Source organism: Meles meles, chromosome 20, assembly GCF_922984935.1.
Source record: "Meles meles chromosome 20, mMelMel3.1 paternal haplotype, whole genome shotgun sequence".
NCBI classification, from domain to species: Eukaryota; Metazoa; Chordata; class Mammalia; order Carnivora; family Mustelidae; genus Meles; species Meles meles.
In genome coordinates, this window is record NC_060085.1 from 17208735 (window position 1) to 17231389 (window position 22655).

Here is a 22655-nt window from a genome sequence, read left to right on the forward strand (position 1 = left end):
GCGGGGTGGGGCCGCAGACGGCCGCTCCGCCCCCCGCGCGCCCCCGCGCTCCGGCCTAGGCCCCTCCTCCGTGGGCGCTCGGGCTGGCTCCCGGGACTGCCCGCCCCGCCCAGCTCCGCGCCTTGCCGCAGCTGGCCTCCCCCGGGACGGCACGCAGCCTTCCCGGCTGGCCCACGGGATCCTGGCGGCGCAGAGGCGCGGATCTCACCAGCCTGAGTGGATCTTGGGAGACACGGGGGGCGGCTGCCGCAGGTCAGGAAGGGATTGGGAACAGAGCCCGGGGTCTTACCCCCGACCGAGAGCCGGGGGCTGCTTTTCTGTCCCCCACCTCGAGGCCCGCGATCCTGCGGGTGTAGGCCTTCGTGGTGCGGGCGTCCGTGTTGGTACGCGTGGACATATTTTGTGGCCCGGAGACGAGTGTGTGTGTGTATGTAGGCGGGAATGGGGGTGGGGGCTCTAGCCCCGCAGCTCGGGGTGGGTCGGGCAGACAGAGGCCTGGCGTGGCTAGGCGCGCTGGTCATAGGCCCACCTGCCATCCAGGATCCAGGAAAGGGCCCCTTATGTGGTAAGTGACACAAATGTATGAGTCTCACTCGTGGCAAGGACCACTGCAGTCTCTGTCCCAAACCCACTTGCTGACTGGGCAGGGAAGTGAGTTTGGAGACCAGGCCGGATGTGGTGGTGGATGTTGGGGAGTTGGAGGGCCTGCCCCCAGGTTTCTTTTCCGTTCCTTTCTGGGCAAGATCCATTCTCAGCCCAGATAGGGTTTCTCTTATCCAGGCCTTAGGAAGCAGATTTCAGCAGGATCAGCCCTGTAGGTCCAGGTGGATCCTGGGACTAAGTAGTCCTGTCCTTTAGGTTTCTTGCCTCCAGGCCATCTGAATTCCCAGGTGAGAAGGGACCAGGGGGCCTCTGGGCCACCAAGGAACCCTCCTGTCCAGTTTCTGGGCAGGAGGTGAGGGCTGGATCCTGACCCTGGAGGCAGGAGTGGGGCCGTAGTTACAGGAAGCCCTGCCTTGGAGACTTGAGTTCCGCTGGCTCATGCTGTGAATTCCGGGGGGAGCCCCTCCACCCCCACCCCGCCAGCGAGTCTCCAGCCTGGCTCTGACTGAGGTGGGGATGGGAGTTTTTGTGGTCTCGTACCATCCCTGGACTCAGACCAGGGGTTTGCTAAGGTTTCCAAGCTGCTCTCCTCCGTCCTGAGCTGCACCCTGGCTCCTCCAGCTTTGGCCTGTGGGGACTAGCTCTGCCCACCCCACCCCATCTGACACAAGAGGAAACTGGTCCAGGTTGGTGAGTGGAGAGGTTGGGGAGGTGGGGTGGGTAACCAGCCCTGGAGTCAATCAGGATGGAGTGATCCAGGAGAGGGAGACAGATGACACCGACACCAAGGGACTCCCAGCATCTGGCCTGAAGAATTTGCCCCATCTCACTACACATAGCGGATTTTGGACTCAGAGAAGAAGTCTCCCAGCTCCCTTGCCTGAGTGTTGGCATGACACTCCAACCCCTTCTCCAGGAGATGCAGTCCCTGGGAGCCCTGATGGCCGGCAGAGCCATGCTTCACAACTCCAGCCACAGGGAAGGCATGCTCAATGTGGGTAAGTGTCTTTTGATCCAGATTTGGGCGACTGGGTAGGTGGCTAGGTCCCACACAAGTCCAGTCACAAGCTTTGGAGTCTCTGTACCCTAGGCCCCACCTGCGTGGAGATAACTGGCTTCCAGGCAAAGCGAGCAGCAGCATTCTTTTGCCCTCTGGCTCAGCTTTATTTTGCAAAACTTTACAAGGCCTCCTGTGTAGAAGCCCCCGTGGGGACCAACATGTATCAGTTTGCTCTCACGGTCCAAACATGGTGGGAGAGACAGGACACACAGTGTGATGCCGCCATAGACAGAGGAGGCACAGCAGGAGCCAAAAAAGGGAGAGACTGGGAGAGATCAAGGAAGCCTTCCCAGAGTAGGCGACACCTGGGAGGAGAAGCCCCCGGGAAGGGCTGGGTGTCTAACAGTGGTGAGCAGAGAGGAGGCTGTTGGAGACGAGGGTGGGATAATGAGCCAATCTCGATGCTGTGGCATGAATTTTTGACTCTGTGAAGTGGGGATTCTTGGTTCAAACCTTTCTGGCAGCAAAGTCTAAGTGACCACTACTTGGGGCCCTGGCCTTGTTTTCGTGCTCTTGATCCTGTTTGTCCTTTTCTCTACAGATAAGACCCGGAGGGTGCAGGACAGGGACAGGGAAGGGGTATGGGTAGGGGGAGCTCTGGCCCCCAATACATCCTCCCCATTCCCCCCTGAGCCTCCAGGGGCCTCAGGCAGCATTATCCCCGTCTACTGTGCCCTCCTGGCCACCGTGGTCCTTGGTCTGCTCGCCTACGTGGCCTTCAAGTGGTAGGTACTGCGGGCACTGCCCTGTGGCGCACCCCTCCCCATCCGGACTCCCGGCCAGCTCCCTCTGTCTCAGTGAAGGCTGGAACAGGTTGGCGGGCCCCCCCTGCTCCCTACAGCTGGCGCTCACATAAACAAAGACAGCAGCTGGCCAAAGCTCGGACTGCAGAGCTGGGGGCCCTCGACAGGGACCAGAGGCATGGGGACAGCATTGCCTTCCTGGACAATCCCCAGCTGCCCGGGAGCCAGGGTGAGCCTCCTTCCCCAATCTATAGACTTTCAGACCCTCTTAGCCATACCGCCCAGCCCATCTGACCCTCTTGTGCCCCTCTTGTCTCCCATCCCAGGGCCACATCCTGAACTTGGCTGCCGGCTCTACCTTCATCTCCCTCGGCAGCAGCAAGAGGAAGTGGAACGGCTCCTGGAAACGTCCGGCGAAGCTGACAAGGGCTGGCAGGGACTGGCGGGCCGCCTGGGCTACCATGCTGACACTGTGGAGATCATGGCCCAGGGCCAGGTTCCAGCCCACACCCTGCTGAGGGACTGGGCTGTCAAAGAAGGCAGCAGGGCCACCCTCAGGGTGCTGGAGGACGCCCTGGCCGCCATGGGCCGTGAAGATGTGGTCCGGCTTCTGAGCTCCCCAGCTGAGGGCTGCTCTGTGGTGTAGGCAATGCCACCACAGCCGGACCTCTCAGGGAACCTGCTTTGGTGCTTCCCCCCTACTCCACATACGCTTTCCCTTCCTCGAGCTTCCTGGCATTGGTGGCCTCAGCCTGCTCGGGTAGGAGGGAACAGAGAAGACCCGGCCACCACTCACCTCCCCTTGCCCTACCTTCCTCCAGGACAGGGACCAGGACATGGGGGGGACTTAGCAGGGAGGAGTGGCCCTGCCCTCATCCTCCCTACTCCATCTCTCCTTATATAGCCTCAGCTGGTTTTTCTACTTTTGTATCTCCTATTAAAGGCAAGTTTGGACTACTGAGCCGCCTCTGACTCCTTGGGCCTGTGGAACAGTTGGGTGGCTGTGAGGCGGAGGCCCAGAAAAAGAAGAGGGTCCCTGGGATGTGGGAGGAGCGCGTGAGTGGCAGTGTGTCCGGCACTGGCTGGCATTCACATCCTGCGTCTGCCGTGCCCTGGCTGCGCGCGGGAGCGAGCTGGTCTAGCTTTCCGAACTTTGGCTTCCCTCGCAGGAGGACAGTAACTGGGATGGTGTGTTCAGGAGCCCCCCCACCCCTTACACTCTCAGACTGGTACTGAGAGGCCTTGGGCTTGAGACCATTTTTGTGACTTCTGCTGTAACCAGTACCAAGGGGAGGCTGGAGGCAGACGCCCTGAGCCTCAGGTCACCTCTAGATGAGAAAAAAGGGAGAAAGACTCTACTTAGAAGACTCACGCAAGTTCCAAACATGACTCCATAGTTGATTCTGTGATTTTCACACAAGCCGAGGGCCCACAGGTCAAACCTCCCACCCGAGGGGCCTGCACTCCACATATCGGCCTGCCTGGAAGAAGCAGGCAGGTTGGTTACTGCCTTCGAAAGGGGTTGCTGTAGCAGACGGGCCCCTGCCTAGGAAGGAACAGTGGCCACCATCCTGGGACCCACGAGGGTCAGAGCACTAAAGCAACACAGCCACTCGAGCTCAGGAGTCTTGGGGTTCAGTGGGGGCCCAGGGAGGCCTGGGCTTCATCCTGTTCTGCTGAGCCGTGACCAGGAGCAGCTGCTCTGTGAGCGCCCAGCATCAGACTGCTGCTCCTCAGAAACCCTTCGCCAGGACTGCTTAACCCTGGAAATCTCATCCTTAAGGAAGGGCAGGTTTATAGCTCCCTCCATGTGAATATGACCATTGGGCAAAACCCCAGGAAACCCAGAAGGGAAAGTAGGAGGGGCTCGGCGTTCCGTTGGATGAAATCAGACCGGTGCACCCAGGAGAGCTCACACCTCGGGGGGGGGGGGGCTGGGAGTCAGCCCCAGGGACTTCCACATCTAGGGACTGGCCCTGGATGTGGAAGCCAGTACGGAGTGGCACCCGACAGCTTCTCCATCAGCTGGCAACCCTGGTCACAACTAAGGGGGAGTGGAGTCTCAAGGTGTCAAGGGATGTTGTGGGATGGGGAACGTTTCCGAAAAAACTTCACGGGGAGCTAAGGTAACAATCCCTCTCTATAGGTGTCCTGTCTAAAACTCTGCAACTCCCTGGTCACTCCCCTTTAATGGAAAGCCACCTAAATGTCCTTGGAACATCTGAAACCTGGAGCCTCGGGTCAAACCGTGAGTTTGACTTGGTTGGGAGCAGCAGCAGAGCGTAGAGCCGCACCCCTGCACCACAAACCCACCCAAAAGGGAGCCACTCCCTTTTCATGCGCACATGAACGGAGATATTCTCTGTAATAGCTCTCAAATGTTAAGAGGGTTGAATTAGAGTCCACCCACTTGAGATAACGTGCTTTAAATAGTTTTGAGAAGGCCTCAGTAGCCTGGGAAAACACTTTGGCTACATTATTAAACAGCATGCCTACTGGGCAGGACTTGAAAATAGGTGTTTTTCTCCTCTTTTAGCAATGAGGATATGAGTTCCTGAGCCTCTCTGAGCCTGAATCTCCTCCAAACAGTGCCAGCTCCCATCCCCAGGGTTGTAAGGATCAAGTGAGCACAACCCGAGCTCCAAGTGCCAAGCACAGCACCCAGCAGGCGAGTGCTGACCACCATCCACCCTGCCCAAGACTCAGCGGGCCACAGCCCCTTCCCCAAGGGCATGGCTGCAGGGAGCAAAACAGCCCTGGAGAGGAAGAGATGGGACCAATCTCTGCAAAGATGGCTCCAGACCAGCCTGCAGCCTGCGGTCCTCCTCACAGCCGAGGCAACTGGTCCATCAAAGTGGAGGGCGGGGTGGGGGTGGGGGGGAGCGACACTGAACCCCACCTCCTCCGGGTGTCCACTTTTTAATCACAGTCTGGGCACTGTACCCCCTTACACGGGTCCTCCCTCTAGTGCCCAACCCCAGTGTCAGGGTGCCTGGTGGGGGAGGGCAGGGAACCTGCCCATCAAAGGAGCATTCCAGTGAGCTTGGGGAACTCAAGTTCTGGAGGGAAGAGGGTCAATGCACCTCTCCTCAGCTAGGAAGTATAAAGGGGAAGACTCGTGCCCATCTCCTGCCTGACCTACAAACCAAAGTGAAGCCAGAGCCAATGAGGCCCTCGGGTCCGCTTCTTTTGCTCTGGAATACAGGTAGCACAAGTTGACTCCACCCTGAACACAGGCATCAGATCCCAAGGCCCCAAGTGTCAGTCACAGCGAGACCTGTCGGGAGCAAGGCCTGTGGAGAACTCCAAGCTCAAGGATTAACTCTGAGCTTCAAACAACTACGGCCACCATCTCTCCTCTCTCTCTCCAGTGACACCACTATTTACAAATATGCCTGACTAGCTTTTAGGGAACACACATGCCAAGTTCTTTAATTGATTTTATTTTTTACATAAAAAGTTCAGTAAAAATTGGATAAAGTAAAGTGATTTTAAGCAGTAAATCAATCTTATCAACATAGCACAAGGCTAGCCGAAACCACAAGGCAGCCTGCTTTGGAATATTTACATGATAACAAATTAAACCTTGCAGGAGAACTTAAAACCGTCCTTACAAAGTCTTTCTGTGATCTAGCATGTAGAGGCTAAAAGCAAAATGAAAAACAAACGAAACCAGGAAAAACAAATTATTTTCAATATATTCACATATACATTAAAATATTATACAGATCTTCGGGGGGTCGTGGGTGGGGATGCGCATGGGTCTGTGCGCTGACAGCACCGCCAAGGAGGAGACCCAGGTTTGGGAGTGGGGCTAGGCCTGGCCAGGATCTTAGCGGGGTCCTTCCTTAAGCCCTTGCCTCTGATGGGCCTCCAACCACACCCCAACAGCTCATGACCAGGGATCGCTTGTTGTAGAGGGGGCTCATTTTCGTGGCTTTCCGCTGAAATCTGCAGGTCTGAATTCCCCAGGGCGACGTGTCACCGGTAGCACAGCCCTGACAGGGGGTGGGGGGGCAGCGGGCCCGCAGGGTTACTTCTGCCGAGTCTGTCCCACCTGCTCACCTGTCCTCCCACCCTGGCCCCACAAGTCACTCTAATTCAGTGTCCTCTTTGGGTTTGTAAACAGCCCCAAACTTCTGCATGTACTTCTTAATGTACTCCTTGGTTTTGTGTTTCACGTTCTCATTGCACTCCAGGTCCTCAGGGTTCTTACAGTACTTCAGCTCCTTGTTCATCACGCCATGGGTCAGCTGTCCAGGACACAGAAGAAAGACCAGAGTGGAAAGGATCTCAGGGGGTTAAGGCCAGCCCAGTGCCATGGGGCCCTTCTCACCAAGACTGGGGTTAAGTAAAGAGACAGGCTGGGGCCAGCTGGGGCTGGGGTCAGCAGAAAGGGGAGGCTAAGCTCGGCGAGTCTGTGAGACGCCCACCAGCCCTACCCTCCAGCAGGGTGCCCTCCCTTCCCTAACCTTCCCTCCCTCTCCCTGGGTCCCCAGCCCCAGCTTCTGGCAAGGAAAACCCACTTTCTGTGATGAAGGGTACGTGGTTTACCCAGAACATCATCTGGGCAGAGGGGATACCTTGCGAGCTAGGTGTTTGAAGTCTTCGGTTGTGGTGATCCTTCCCACTTTGCAGTCAGGTTTCCGGTAAGGGTTCAGGCACTGGACGATGAACTGTGACATCTGCAGGCAGGAGAAAGAGCACACGCTGCTCACAAGTCCAGAGCAGGCAAGGGGTTGCGCTGAGGACATAATGAGACAGCCAACCCTTCCCGTTCCGCCACTCAGGTTGGCTGGTTTTGGATAGAAGAATGCTATGAGGCTAGTGGGGTAGAAGAGAAAAGGATCCTAGGTCAGCCCCAAGAGGGACAGAGCTGCCTTGGATAGACGAGCAAGCCGGACTTAGAGCAGAAGGAGCAGACCCAGGCAAGGGACCCCACTGCTGAATCTCATGGCAGCCTCTGGTCTCCGCTAACAAATCTCCCGTCCTTGGCATGAAGAGAGACTATGGCCTTGGAGGCGGAGCAGAGAAGTGTTCCGGTGCTACCGGCAGCCTCAGCCATGACACGAACACAGGCATTTGTTGCAGAAGCTCACTTAGATCTGGTGTTACACGTCACCTGACCCCCCCCCCCCCCCCGCAGCAACAGGAAGCACGTTAGGCCTGGTGAGCTAGCCAGTGCAAGAAGCACGGGGCAGGACCCTTTCCCATACACAATGTCCAGCGTCCTCCTGAGCGTGTCTCTACAGTGTCTGTCCTACCAGTGGCTCTCAGAAGAGACCCCCGCACAGGACCTCTCAAAGCACCTGCGGTGCTAAGATCCCAGAGTACAAAGGAAGCAAAAAGGCCAGCGATCGCCACTTTGTCAGGGAGCACCATGAACAGGGTCTCCCCGTTCCTGAAACTCCAGGATGCTGACGATGTTCAAAGGACAAGGCTGTTATCACAAGGCAGGCATTGAACAAAAAGCTGCCGGTTGGCTGAGCCAAAACACCAGTAAGTTCACACAGGGAGAACGACAAACTAAATTTTAGCTTTGGAAAGGGCTTTTACTGAGTTTTTCTATGGTCTTCTGGCTCCCATACTCTCTCACTTCCGTCCACTTCCCCAAATAGTCAGGGAATTCCTTCTTCCCAGCTTCCAGCCCTGCACAGGTGCCCCGTAACTGCCTGACACACAGGCCCTTGATGAAGCAGCAGCACTGGCCGGCCTCATCTCCCAACACCCTGCACGCGCCCTGCGCTACGGCTTGTGGACTACTTATAATTCCCTCGAAGGGAAGATGATTTCTTTTGCTACTGCACGTTCTACTGCCTGAAGTTCCATCCCTCCCGATCTACCTGGTCCCTTCCTACGCCCGACTCAACAGCCCTTCCTGACACCCCGAACAGTGGCCTCCAGCCCCCAGATGGCATGCTCGGCACACAGCTGCCATTCCTTATTCACAGGTCTGTTTCCTCCAACAGTCGGTGAATCAAGACTGGAGTTCAGAATCTAGATGCCCTGAGACAGACAAGGCTGGTGTCCTGACAGCTGGAGACACACACTGCCAGTAGCATGAAGAGGAGCTGCTTTCTCCCAGTCCCCTGAGGATGAGGCAGCCACCAAATGAAAGGCTGCAGAAACAGAACTGGACTTTGAGCCAGAGGGCTGGAATTCAGGCCTTCTGTCTAGAACTTACCTTCTCTGAACCTTAAGAGGTCCTCCAACTGCATAAGATGACCTTTCCTGTCTTGCCTACCTCAGGAGCAGCTACAGGGATGAAATGACAATGATATGAAAGTGCTTCCCACCCACCTACAAAGGACCATTCTGGCGGGCCCCCCTCACGTGGCAACCATACAGTCACACCACAAAAGCAAGGGAAGACCCAAATGTAGGGCAGCCTAACACTCAGGACAAGAAAGGAAAGGGCTCAGGCTTAAGCCTGTGGAGCTTAGGGCCCACACCCACCAAACCTTACCTCTTTTCTGAATACTTCTTTGCTTTTCTTAGCCAGCTCACTGGAGGTGTCCGCTTCTGCCGTCTTGGGCTTTTTTGAGGTCTAGAAATGCAAAAGAAAACGTTAACAGTGCTGGCACAAGAGGTCAGGTCAGTGATGTCCTGATGTTCCAGAACGCTCCTTTCTTTCCCCCAGTTGGGACACCTGACTCACAGTATTCAGATCCACTTAGAATCCCAAGCGGGCATGGCTGGGAGTCAGCGTGGTTGCTGGCACCACCAGTCTCACCTCACGTTTCAATCCTGTCACCTGGCTGTGGCCTCCCTCCTATACCACGTTCTCTGCCCTAAGTTAAAGTTACATCCTTGATGTTCCTAGCATTCCCAGTTGTTTCAGAGTCACCCTCTCTGCAGAGGAACATGCTGTTTGATGGACCTCTCAGGTCCCTGTTCTGAGCTTCAGGACGCACACTGTCAAGTGAGGCTCAGGGAGTTCCACTTCTCCTGGCTCTGACATTCTAGGATTCCAGGATAAGGGCAGAATGCTCTGTTCTGAAGACCTTTCACCACGTAACTGGACAGTCAGACCACACCATGGTCCTCATCCAGGCCTCTCCGTTCCCCCTGCGCACACATCATCTTTCCTCCGAAGGCAGTATGGCTGGACTGTAGGGAAGAGTCTCAGCCCTCGGCAGAGCTCCCTGCAGGTTGGTATCTCCAGCTCAGGAATGTGAAGACTAAAGACAGGTCACGGCATGGCGGGCGGGGGGTGGGCCACGGAGACGAGGGCCATCCAAGTCAGTGAACAGATTAATAGATGCAAAGACACAGAAACTACTCTGTCCCAAGCTGGTAAGATGATAACAAACCTAAAAATACTCTTTCCCCGCTGTGCTAGAGAGGAGGCTGCCAAGCTCCCCCTCAGCAGCCACTGCCGAGAGGCCGGGGCTCTCGGCATTCAGAGCACCTGCCACGCAGGGCCATCTCCCCACACCTCTGCCCACCACCAACCATCAAGCCCCTGACTAGTAAACATAATTTTCCACAGCAAAGATTTACGAGCATTCCCTTCGGAAAGCTTTCAGATAGACAGAGACACCGCAGTTGCTATCATAGGTGCTTCATGTTTCCGCTAGCCACTGAGAGCAGAGAACGTCTCGACTGCCCTCCCATCCCAGTGCGGACTATTCCATTTCCACGAACAGTCTGAGGGCACTGGTGAGGGAGGAGCTGTTCGGCTCCCTCCGCTCTGGACTGGCTCCAGAGAAAGGTGGCACTCCCTTGGCTTTGGGCTGCTACAAATCTGCTTTCTCTGATTTGTTATAAAAACCTCACATATTTTCCATTTTTCTACTTTCTGTGGCTGTGGGAGCAGGAAGGGGAGGGCAGAGTACATACAGATTCAGAACATACAGATTCGACCTGTTTTCAGGAAACAGGACCAAAAAGCACACTGTAACTCTGTTTCCTAATGTTTTGCTTTGGGGCTTTGTGGTTATTTTTTCCAGTAGGGGAGTGTGCTGCTGCGCTTCACGGCAAGACCTCAGGTAGCAAGGGCTCAAGAAGGGCCTGAATAAGCCAAGGAAATTTTGACACACCCTCAGCTGCTCTCTTCCAGGTCTCAGAAATGAGGAGCAACAGGAAGGCTTCCAGAAAGCCCCTGGAGGTAGGACAGCCGTCTCAAGGCTCCTGGCCCTACAGGAGAGGCCAGGCTCTCAGTAAGAGCACTGTGTAAAGAGGAGTGTTCGGCTTCCCTCTGAATGGGGTATGTGTTCAGAAAGCTAGTAAGTCAGTCTAGTGCATATGTAACAGCTTTCTAATTCAATCTCTGACTCGGTGAGGGTGGTAGGGCATTAAGACACAGTTACAGAGCGCAGCCCACTGAGTTCTGTCTAGCTCTTGTGGTCCTTTTGAGTGCTGAGCAACTGGAACTGAGAAAAGAAAGGCTCAAATGAAGGGTGCCTAGACTTACATCATGGAAATCATTACCCAAAGGAAGTACTCAAGGGAGTACTTGAAATTCACGTATCCCTCCTTGGTCTGTGGTCTGCAAATGGCATGAGAGATGATTTCAGAAACCGGCTAACACTTCCTCAGGCCCAATGCCGAGCAACACCTGGAGCCAGAGTCAGAGCGAAGGATAGCACCTGACGGACACGGACATGAAAAACCTCCCCAACTCCAGGAAAGTCCCATTTAAAATGTCAGCCTCTCTAGAATATGTAACTTTTTTTTTTTTAAATATTTTATTTATTTGACAGAGAGAAATCACAACTAGGCAGAGAGGCAGGCAGAGAGAGAGGAGGAAGCAGGCTCCCCACGGAACAGAGAGCCTGACGTGGGGCTCAATCCCAGGACCCTGGGATCATGACCTGAGCCGAAGGCAGAGGCTTTAACCCACTGAGCCACCCAGGCGCCCCTAGAATATGTAACTTTTAAAACGAGTGTAGATAACCTTCTCAAATACCTACTGCCAATTAAAAATCCTTTCACACCAGAAAAGACCGAATTAGCCTGGACCAATGGTCCCCGAAACATAACGAGCTCTACCATGCTGTAGAGAACATCTAGCTGTCATGCAAGTGGTCTTCCTGAGATACCAGGAACCCATCAGAGAGGGGGAAAGCACTCTGATAGGCGAAAAAACAAACAAACCCTCCTCAGGGTTTCTGCAAAAATCAGCTTGCCTTTTCCACCCACTGGCTCATATGGGGTATCATCAGCCAGTGGAGGATTTGGGCGCGAAACTATGTGAACAGCGGCCAGATGAGAGCACGCAATGAAATGTGGGCGGAGGGCCTGGTAGACAGCCAGACCTTACTGCCTCTAGCAGCTCGCCCTGCTGTCAGCCTTCATCAGGAGCATATCTGGACTCCAGGGCATCTGGCTAGAATATGACCAGATATGAACATAACAGGGAAGGCCTAAGTATCTTCACATTACCCAAGGTGAGGTTTCAAGTCTTTCTAGCTCAGAAAGGGAATGACTTTAAGCATAATGGGTGGCTCTGGTAACCACACACTGTTTGGCAAAACAAACACAAACTCCATCCTCTGTTATATAAGCAGAAATGACCATGTCCCAGAGCCCAAGTGCCTCAGAACTCAGGAGCACAGGCTGGCTAGAAGGAGTCCTGACAAAGAGAGCAGGATATACCAACCTAATGCTTCTCTCTCCCGGGATTTTAGCAAATGTCCTTTGGAAAACGAGATGTAAAATATTATTCAAGGAGGAACTTTTTTATCTTTCAGGGCAGCATGAATCCAGAAGCAGAAGTTGAGCTTATCAGAAACACTACACGATTCAACCTAAATTCTACAACGTGTGAGCCCGTGTACATCAATTAAAAGGTGAAGTAAGAAGGAGCCTTGAAAATAAAAGCTCAGTATATTCTGTGTTAGAGTTGCGACCACCTTTGGTAGTACAAAGAACAAAAATACTTATTTCAGTGTTAGTTCTAAATAAGGCAACACACTTTGTTCTGTCAAGAAAAAAAAGGTGGGACTGGAGAAGGAAGGACTGGACAACAGAAAGATCTCTAAGTGACTTCTAGAAAGAGTGTTTCAAAAGCCTAATTACACACAGGCCCCATCTACTTCCCTAGAAGTGGAGATGATCAACCCGGAACGAAGGTCCTAAAAGCCATCACTAAGAACCAGAAGGCCTCCTACTCCCTCCATCTGGCCTTGAGTGTAGTGTAGTACAGTCCTGGGAGTTTCTCTCTGGTCCCCCAGCTATCAGCCAGGCTGTGCTTACTGGACAACTTAACTATCTGGTCTGCAGAGATCTGGGTTCTGGTTTTTGACAATCCTCAAATACGATTTCCTGGATCCCTCTCCATTGCTGGGAAGTGATTTCATATGGAATCCTTTTGCAAATTACCCCAATGCCAAAGATGGGACCATTAACTGAAAAGATTTTTGGCCTCTGACCCATCCTCTTCCAACTCCCTCAACCCAACAAACACTCCAGAGAGTTACACTTAGGACATCTACTATACTTGAGTCTGAATGTTCATTAAAAGCCAGAAAGCAGCAGTAAAAGCTGCTGTCTCTCAATCATGCAAGCAGTCAGGAATGATTCACGTCTGAGGTCCTCAAAGGGAAGGCTTGACATTACACTCACCACATGATGGATGATGGAAGAGAGCACAAGATGACCAAGAGGAGGGAACAACACTGGAGGAAAACAGAGAAGGAGGGCTCTCACAGATGCTTAGTCTCAGCATCAAAAGCTTTCAAAACCACCCATCCAGCACCTCACAGCTCTCCTCAAAGAATTCTCTGCCCATTACACACCTTACCCATATGGGTACCATATCCCCCTAATGTTTCAAAAAACCACCAATTTACTGATGACTCAAACCTAGACACAACTGTCTACCAGCCATTTCTTATCCTGGATCCTGTAAGAAGCTCAAATTCCACACTGAACTTATTTCCAAACCTCCTCCTGATCTTTCCTATATCCCTTAGACTGAATAATGAGATTTTTATCTCCCCAAGCCATCGTTAGACCATCCTTACCTCTTCCATACCCTTGTTTGTGAAGTCTTGACCACAATGCCTCTTAAACATCTTTGCATGAATCCCCAAAATCTCCATTCTTAACCCCTCCCTTTGCCTAAGCTATTATGATACTCTCCAATCTGATCTCCCTGCTACCAATCTTACCTTTTTAAATGAGCCCATGAGCCCCCCAAATGTTTTGCTCAAGGGAAACACATTTAACTGATTCCCCTGCTTTAAAAGCATTCACTGATTCCCAAGTACCTATCATACAGTAATCACTTCAGTAGGACACCAAGATCTTAGACAATTTAAATCTGACCTACATTTCCATATTTTTGTCTTGCTCACTACCCCATAAGCACCAAATTCTCACTGTACCAAATTATATTTCCTATATACACTCTGTCTTATCCTGACTTTACGCCTTTGCAAAAACTGCTTTATCTACCTAGAATGCTCTTTCCTGCCTACCTTGGCTACAGGTAAAATCATGTTTTCTCTGACATATCACTGATGCATCTTCTCAGACCATTAATCACTGTGCTCCCACAGCATTTTATACATATATTCTTTTTATTTATTTATTAAAAGGCTTTTATTTATTTATTTGACAGACAGAGATCACAAGCAGGCAGAAAGGCAGAGAGACAGGCAGAGAGAGAAAGGAAAGCAGGCTCCCTGCTGAGCAGAGAGCCCCATGTGGGGCTCGCTCCCAGGACCCTGGGATCATGACCTGAGCCGAAGGCAGAGGCTTTAACCCACTGAGCCACCCAGACACCCCTCTTTTTTCTTTTTAAAGATTTTATTTATTTATTTTAGATTTTATTTATTTATTTATTTTATTTTAGACAGAGTGAGAGAGAGAGAGAGAACACAAGCAGGAGGAGCAGTACAGGGAGAAGCAAGTGCAGGGCTCAATCCGAGGATGCCGGGACCATGACCCAGCTGAAGGCAGACATTTAATGACTGAGTCACACAGGCGCCCCCATAATCAAATTCTTAAAAACCAATTATAAGGAGAAAATTTTCTCCACACAGGCAGAAAGGAGGAAAGACATTATATTTGGGGGAAAAAGATAAGTACAGTCTTATTAGAAACAACTGTTAAGAAGGAAAAAAATGGACATGAGAGACTATGGACTCTGAAAAACAAGCAGAGGGTCTTGAAGGGGCGGGGGGGGGGGCGGTGGGAGGTTGAGGAACCAGGTGGTGGGTAATAGGGAGGGCACGTACTGCATGGAGCACTGGGTGTGGTGCAAAAACAATGAACACTGTTACGCTGAAAATAAATTAAAAAAAAAAAAGAAAGGAAAAAATGGAGTAACAACTTTTTTTTTTTTTTTAAGATTTTATTTATTTACTTGACAGAAAGAGATCACAAGTAGGCAGAGAGGCAGGCAGAGAGAGAGGAGGAAGCAGGCTCCCTGCGGAGCAGAGAGCCCGATGTGGGACTCAATCCCAGGACCCTGAGATCATGACCTGAGTCGAAGGCAGCAGCCCAACCCACTGAGCCACCCAGGCGCCCCGGAGTAACACCTTTTAAAGTGATGAAAGGGGGAAATAAAGTATCAACTTAGAATGTCTCTACCCAGTAAAAATATCCTTCAAAAATAAAGGTACTCTGGCAGTTTCTTACAAAACTGAACATACACTTATCATAGGATCCATACCTGTGACTCTCGTTATCTACCAAACGAATGGAAAATTTATGCCCATAAAAACTTCCACAAACTTGGAAGCAACCAAGATGTCCTTCAGTAGCTAGAGGACAAATACATAAACTGTGGTAGATCCAGACTGTGGAATATTGTTAAGTGCTAAAAAGAAATGAGCTAGCAAGTCATGAAAAGACTTACTTGTATAATGAAGGAACTTTAAATGTATAATGCTAAGTGAATGAAATGAATTTGAAAAGGCAACATACTATGAGTCCAACTATATGACATTCTGTAAAAAGCAAAACCAGAGACAGTAAAAAGATCAGTGGTTGTCAGGGATAGGGATGAGGGAGGTAGACAAGGAGGGAGGGATGCACAGAATATATTTAGGCAGTGAAACTATTCTGTTTGATACTATAATAGTGGATACATGCCATTACACATTACCAAACCCAGAGTGTTCGACATCAAGAATCCTAATGCAAACTACAGACTTTGGGGGACAGTGATATGTCAATGCAGGTTCACTGTAATAAATGGACCACTCTGGCAGGTTGTTAATAGTTGGGGGAAGCCACGCATGTGTAGTGACGGGGGGTGTTATATAGAAACTCTCTGTACTTTCCACTTAATTTTGACGTGAACCTGAAACTGCTCTAAAAAATAGTCTATTAAAAAAAAAAGAAAGAGGAAAGACAAGAACCTTTTTCAGACAAACGAAAACAGAGAACTCGATCACCATTAGACATGAAATATTAAAGGAAATATTAAAGGAAACTCTTCAGTCTAAAGGAAAAGGTTTCCAGAAAAAGCTCAAATCTACATGAAAGAACAAAGAGTATGAGAAATGGCAAATATGGGTCAAATAAAAGACTTTGCTCCCAAGTTTTTAAAAAATTCTTTAACCTATAATAAACTAAAGCAAAAAATAATAAATTCTGGGGTTCATAGCATATGAAAGAATAAAAAAATGTATGGCAACAACAGAACAATGGACAGGAGGGGGCAAATGTAAGTAGGTTCTTAAAATTATCCATTAAATGGTATTTGATATAACAGGACACTCTAATAAGATAAATATTCATATTGTAAGTTACAGAGCAGTAGTTCTCAAACTTTTAGGTCTCAAGATTCCTTTCTGCTCTTCAAATATTGAGGACCCCAGAGAGCTTTTGTTCATATGGGTTCTATCTAACCAAATTTACCGTATTAGAAATTAAATTTAGCGGTGCCTGGGTGGCTTAGTCGGTTGTCTGCCATGGGCTCCGGTCATGATCCCAGGGTCCTGTGATGGAGCCCCACATCAGGCTTCCTGCTTGCAGGAACCCTCTGCCCCTCCCCCTCAACTTGTCTGCGTGCTCTCTCTCAAATAAAATCTTTTTAAAAAAAAGGGGGGGGAAATTAAATTCAAACAGAAAAAAATATTCATTTCTTTTTAAACAGCATTAACAAACCCATCATATGTGAATGTAATTTTTTTGTGAAAAGATAACTTTCTTTTCCAAAACTAAAGAAACTGGTAAAAATGGCACAGTTTTTTACATTTTGGAAATCTCTTTAAATGTCAGGCTTAACAGAAGACAGCTGGATTCTCACTTCCTTCTGTATTCAATCATGTCATGTATCTTTTGGAAAATTCCATGGTATACTTGTGAATGGATGAGAGTGGGAAAGGCTTATATTTTAGCATTATTATGAAAATAGTTTTGGCCTCATGGCTCCCTTGAAAGGGTCTTAAAATCCCTAAGGTCCCCACACTACACTCTAATAACCACTCCCTAGAGAAACTACTAAAAAGTAAAAGAGGAATGGCTAATAAGCCAATAGAAAAGCCAGTGAACTATTTTAGGCAAAAATATAAATTTAATCCAAAAGAAAGCACAAACCACCCCCCCCCCCACAGAAGACAGATGAAAAACTAGAAAATAGTAAGGGGGTAGATCTTAAACCCAACCTTACTGACACATTTATTAAATGTCCATAGATTAAACACACCAATCAAAAGGCAGAGACTGTCAGAGTCATGGGTAATGAAAAGGTATGTTGTAAAACCATTCATAAGAGTTTAAGTTGCTCTGCTTTGGTGCTTACAAATCCCTCTATCTGAAGAGTCATTCCGAATTTTAGGGCTCTGACAAAAGCCTTGAGATATAAACATTGTAGACATCAAGGAGCCACTCAGCTACTCTCCTGAGAGAGTCATTCAATCAATTTTTATTTTAAGTACCTCTAGGTCATAGATAAGCTGAATAAACCTCCTTTTATTCTTGATAGGTAAAGCACCTAAAGCCAAAATCTGTACAAAACCTTCTTAAATCTTGAACCTGTGAAAATTTCATATATAGTTTATATCTTCTCCATGAGGAGATTTTGAAAAATCTCTGAAGAACAGCTCTCCTACCGCCCAAAGTGCCTGCCCTTCACCAAGTAATGCATATGTTCCTGAAGGCAGGCATCTCACCCCATCACTGCCCACTCAAAGACTTCCCATATGGAGGGGGCAGCCTTCTGCAGCGGGTGATGGTCCGCCTTCTCCTAGCTTCCACAGTCCACAGCACCTGAGTGGATTTCATAAGTATTCTCTTCTACCCTCTAGGTAATGAACTAAAACAATGCGAAAAAAATTATTCATACTCAAAGATCACTAAACTCTAATTTCATAAGAACTGAAGGTGACTCAACTCCTGGCTATCCAGAAATTGATCTTACTGCTTCTGTATGTGAATCACTAACTGAAAATCAAGGACAGTAAACACAGGAGTCACAGGGATCACCCCATGAGCAGGCGCGCTATCTGAGTGGTGGGGGCTCGGGGCACACCACCGTCATCCCTCACCCTCACCCACAGCACACAGCGCTTTACACAGGACTCCCAACTACTACTGAGCTGTTCTCCTTAAAAGAATTTCCACATTTGACACTTGCTGTGTTTACACACAGACAGAAGCAGAATCAAAGACTGCAATAATCTTCGACTCTCAAGTTATACAGACCAGTATGTCTTTTTATGTTTATGCTGGCTTGAGCTGCATTTTTGTTATTTACAACTGAAAGAGCATTTGCAAATATAAAGGTGTAATATTAAAGATGCTGCAGGGGCGCCTGGGTGGCTCAGTGGGCTAAAGCCTCTGCCTTCAGCTTGGGTCATGATCTCAGGGTCCTGGGATGGAGCCCCACATCGGGCTCTAAAAATTCAGAATGGCGCTACAGATAGAGGGATTTGTAAGCACCAAAGCAGAGCAACTCAAACTCTTATGAATGGTTTTATAACATACCTTTTCATTACCCATGACTCTCTGCTTAGTGGGGAGCCTGCTTCCCCCTCCTCTCTCTCTCTACCTGCCTCACTGCCTACTTGTGATCTCTGTCAAATAAATAAATAGAATCTTAAAAAAAAAAGATGCTGCAAACAACAAAATATTTTATATGCAAGAATAGGGAGAAAAAATTTAGACAAAAGCAAATGGCCATAGAAAGACAGTTTGTTTTCCTTTCTTCTGAATTACGTGGCTGGAGTGTTTCGAGCTGGTTACCAAACGTGCCATTTACATAAAATCTAACATTAGGTGTAAAACCTCAAATTGATTTTTACCTTCTGCTCAGGTAGAAATGGTACACCTATTTCACGAACAGGCAAATGCACTCAAGGAACTGAAGTTATATCACAAAAGTCCTGTTTTGGTCTGACTCTGATTCTATGTGGGAGAGAAACCACCTCTAACCTATCATTATCTGTTCATAATAAGAACTGTATTTGGCAGCCTAATTACTTTGTGCACTCTCACTATGATCTGAATTCCGAGAGAGAGAGAGTTATGTATGTATTTGTACTAAGGCAAAGAAGAAGAATGGATCAGTTTCTCTCCTATTTTCTCTGAAAGCAGGTATCTTTGTATCTCTCTTAGAGGTCTCACTCTGGGGACACCAGTGGCTAAGTCGGTTAAGGTCTGTCTTTGGTTCAGGTCATGATCCCAGGGTCCTGGGTTTGAGTCTCGCACTCCCTGCTCTGTGAAGAGTCTGCTTCTTCCTTTGCCTGCCGTGGCCCCAGCTTGTAATCTTAAAAAAAAAAAAAAAAAAAAAAAGTCTCACTTGTAACCCCTCTCAGGCAATTAAGAGGTAGGAGGAATGTTTTCTCTTCCTAATTTCCCACTCCTTCTCATCTTTACACATGCACCATCCCCTTATCCTGACAAACAGGGGGCACAGCAATACAGGAGAGTTATTTTTGAGTTAAATGCTGGACTTATATTTGCTTTTGCAGACCCCTGAATGGGCTTCTTGTTGTCTGTTGCTTAACATTCCTGAAATAATTTAATGATATAATTGAAACAAATGTCAGGAGACTAGCCTTTAAGAAATGCTAGAGAAAGGCTACACTATGTGAATTGGAGAAAATTCTAGTACTCTTACAAGTATACATTTCAGTCCTTCAGTCAAACACCTCTCTGCTATAAATGCAAGTGTGCTGATTTCTTAACTTTCCTGGTCTGTCCTTCTGTAACAAATGAGGCACGCCTTGAGGGATAAAATACATGCTCACATATTAAACAGAAAGTAACAAAAATAATAAACCAAATATAATAAACCAAAATATAAGAAACAGAGTAACAGTATATAGTTACAATATTCTTTCAGAAGCCTATTACCTGGCTTCAAAAAAAGTATTAAAAATACAGAGAGTTCTTTGCAGTCTCTTACATTAGACTACTAATTTAAATTTAAGCTAATAAGTGGTGGGGTACCATTATTTAAAAACAAAATCTTCCCTCTCATCACTGATATTTTGTTTGTTTGTTTGTTTATTTAAAGTGGGGAGAGGGAGAGAGAGAATCTTAAGCAGGCTCCCTCCCCAGTGCTTATGCAGGGCTCAATCTTATAACCCTGAGATCATGACCTAGCTGAAATCGAGAGTCAGGCACTCAACCAACTGAGCCACCCAGGCACCCCTTATTGCTGACATTTTAGAAAATCACCAAGGAATGCTCTTCCATTATTAGATAGGGGAAATTCCACCATTTTGGTCATTCCCAAGTACAATTTCATCTTGGGGGTTATCTCATTATTTCACTGCACAATTAAAACAAAAATTACAATTTTTAGTTGGTGGCTTAAACCCAATAGAAAGCTATTTTTTTCCTTCTGAAGTTCCTTAATCAGAGTCAAGTTACATCCACCATACTCTGACCAATTTCCTGGCTGAGGTCTGGCCCTTCAGATTTCACACAGGCTTTCACAACGTAAGCATGCAGTAAGAGCTTCATATTCACAGTTCGTGAAAGGGATACATGCACCCTACATGGTCCACCTGTGGACTATTCTCTCCCAACTTTCAAATCTGATCAACCAAACGAACGTCTGTTATTCTGCCATCTACTAACAACAGTATTAATTCTAATCCTAACTTTGAACTGATGCTCCAGTATGTTTACAGATTAGAATTGTTTTCCAATAAAACCTAATTATACAGCCACATATTTTTCCACAGTTGTCACTGTGAATATCACATGAATGTAGAGTACTTTTCAGGAATTCAGTGTATGTATCTAGTGTAACTAATCTAGGGCAGGAGTTAAGAACCGTCAGCCTTGACTAGAACAAGTTACTTACTTTCTCTGTATGTTACCAGGTACAACCTGATAAATACAGCCACTCTGAGTAATATGTATATAGTGAGCATTTGCATTATACATCTCCTACAATCAAATAGTATTCTACAGACCAAAAGACTGAATCATGATTAACAGTCAAGGTGCAAAAGGTAATGTCTCTTGACGTGCTTCAAACTTGGGTCTCAGAGCTCAGCTGTATTTCTGCACCAGAGATCTCTTCTCAAACCTTCTGTTTATTTTTCAGAAGATGTAACTAACAGAGCTACAGAAGTCCGGAAAGAGGGAGCTACTGTGGTTTCTTGTTAGTAAGCTTCTGGATACTTTCAATGGCAGCTGCTCAACAATCCCGTGCATATTCCTAAATGAGTCAAGAAAATGCAACAATACCATAGCTACAGTGATGTGGTTAAGTGACTCAAAAGATTCTTTTGAAATGTAGTAAGCTCCACATGGATTTAACTTAAGTGCATACTTTTTTGGGCAAATGCCAAATATATGAAGAAAGAAAAACATTTCTCCCAAACTGAATAAAATGTGAAAGAAGGTATGTTGTTTCCATTTTACTCTCTCACTCCAGCTCCTTCCTCTCTGTCCCCTTCCCTCTCCCAATCTCTCCAATGACTTAACTAGTTAAGAGACTCTTCTTGTTTGAAAAAAAGTACTATTCACATCTTGGGACACAGAAACACGGTCTTTGATTTCATTCAGGATACCTCACCCTAGGAGACAGTGAGTCCTGTTACAAATGGGAATAAAAATGGTTGTAAGTCAGTCACTAACTATTTAACTTACTTGATCTCTAATTGTATTTACTGTATTGTCAGAGGGAGAGATGAGGAATATAAGCTTTTTGCCTTCTTTGTTCTAAAACAGTATCTCCATAGTAAAATATTTCTGTTCCAACTCTTAAAAAAAAAAAAAAAAAAGTGGGGGTGGGGGTGGGGGGGGAGCATGTAGCATATTCCTTTGGTGAGGTTTTATGTAAACAGTTAACCTTTTTCGAGACCCATCAATCCCAAAATGGCAGGACACTGAACCACACCATCTATGTAAGATTTTAGTTAATGAGCTAAAACACATTTAAAAAGAAACCCAGCATCAAAAAGAATGCAGCATATCTACAAGAGCTAAGACAGACAGATAGGTATTTTTAAGATTTTATTTTTAAGTAACCTCTATACCCAACGTGGGACTCGAATTCACAACCCCAAGATCAAGCGTCGCATGCTCCACTGACTGAGTCAGTCAAGTGCCCTAAGAGCTAAGGGAGGTTAAAGGAGGTTATGATGGAGTACAAATACCATGATTGTATGTGTGTTTAAAATGGAAGGAAGGAAGGAAGGGGAGAGACACCTGTGTGTGCTTTCCAGAAAGATCTAGAAGAACATATGCCAAAGAAAGGTTTCACAGCCTTGACACTATTGACATTGTGGGCCAGTTCTTTGTTACAGGGAACTGTCCTAAGCACTGTAGGGTATTTCATGACTTCCCTGGCCTCTACCCACTAGAAGCCAGTAGCATCCCCACAGTTGTAACAAACAAAAATGTCTCTAAATATTATTATCAAATGTCCTCTGGGGAGCAAAACTGCTCTCAGTTGAGAATTCCCGCACTACTTAACAGTACCTATCTCCACAGAGGTAAGAAAGACGATAGGAGGGCAACTGAAAAGAAAGTGAGGGCTTTTATTTTTTGCTCTACATAACCATACTTCTGTACGGTTTCGGTGTCTTAGTCCTCTGCAGCATTTATTACATGTGTTAATTCTCCAGAACAATGAGGAAAATAGAATCACAAAACCACACGGCTACTGGCCCTGCAAAATGACAGGACACAGACTCCCAATGATCAGAAAACATGTGTAAACCACGCTCACCTTCATGGGGTTTTCATCATATGTTGGGGTTCCCAGGTCCATCTCAGCTTCATGCTCAAGGCTGGCATCATCTCCCGGGCTTTCCCAAGTAGGAGGATCCCACTGAGTCTGCCTAGAAGAAGGTAAGAACAGCCATGCTGTCATGGCCAGA

General features: G+C 48.0%; 2 protein-coding genes across 3 annotated transcripts in view; one reads left to right on the top strand and one right to left on the bottom strand.

Annotated features, from left to right (window-relative positions):
- Positions 1–81: 81 nt before the first annotated feature.
- LOC123932509 (death domain-containing membrane protein NRADD-like) lies at positions 82–3463 on the top strand. 2 transcript variants are annotated; one of them, XM_045990771.1, is made up of 5 exons: positions 118–252; positions 1520–1601; positions 2205–2388; positions 2505–2635; positions 2733–3463. In XM_045990771.1, exons 2-5 carry the CDS (start codon positions 1523–1525, stop codon positions 3050–3052), a joined length of 714 nt encoding a protein of 237 aa, XP_045846727.1. In that variant the 5' UTR covers positions 118–252; positions 1520–1522; the 3' UTR covers positions 3053–3463. The 2 variants fall into 2 exon arrangements, with proteins under 2 accessions (XP_045846726.1, XP_045846727.1); XM_045990770.1 differs by having other exon boundaries at positions 82–1601.
- Positions 3464–5833: 2370 nt separating this feature from the next.
- SETD2 (SET domain containing 2, histone lysine methyltransferase) overlaps positions 5834–22655 on the bottom strand; it is a 128348-nt gene continuing 111526 nt past the window's right edge. Inside the window, exons 18-21 of the mRNA XM_045990162.1 lie at positions 22505–22616; positions 8873–8953; positions 6990–7091; positions 5834–6659 (exon numbers count right to left, since the gene is read on the bottom strand). Coding sequence (XP_045846118.1) covers positions 6498–6659; positions 6990–7091; positions 8873–8953; positions 22505–22616 — 457 coding nt within the window. The 3' untranslated portion in view covers positions 5834–6497. The remainder of the gene's footprint in view (positions 6660–6989; positions 7092–8872; positions 8954–22504; positions 22617–22655) is intronic.

Excerpts from the sequence above, each read along its gene's own strand:
- LOC123932509 (XM_045990770.1), top strand. The coding sequence starts at position 1,496 with ATGACACTCCAACCCCTTCTCCAGGAGATGCAGTCCCTGGGAGCCCTG. Across the intron at positions 1,602-2,204 it reads GGAAGGCATGCTCAATGTGG|ATAAGACCCGGAGGGTGCAG; the intron begins GTAAGTGTCTTT and ends TTTTCTCTACAG. Across the intron at positions 2,636-2,732 it reads CCAGCTGCCCGGGAGCCAGG|GGCCACATCCTGAACTTGGC; the intron begins GTGAGCCTCCTT and ends CTCCCATCCCAG.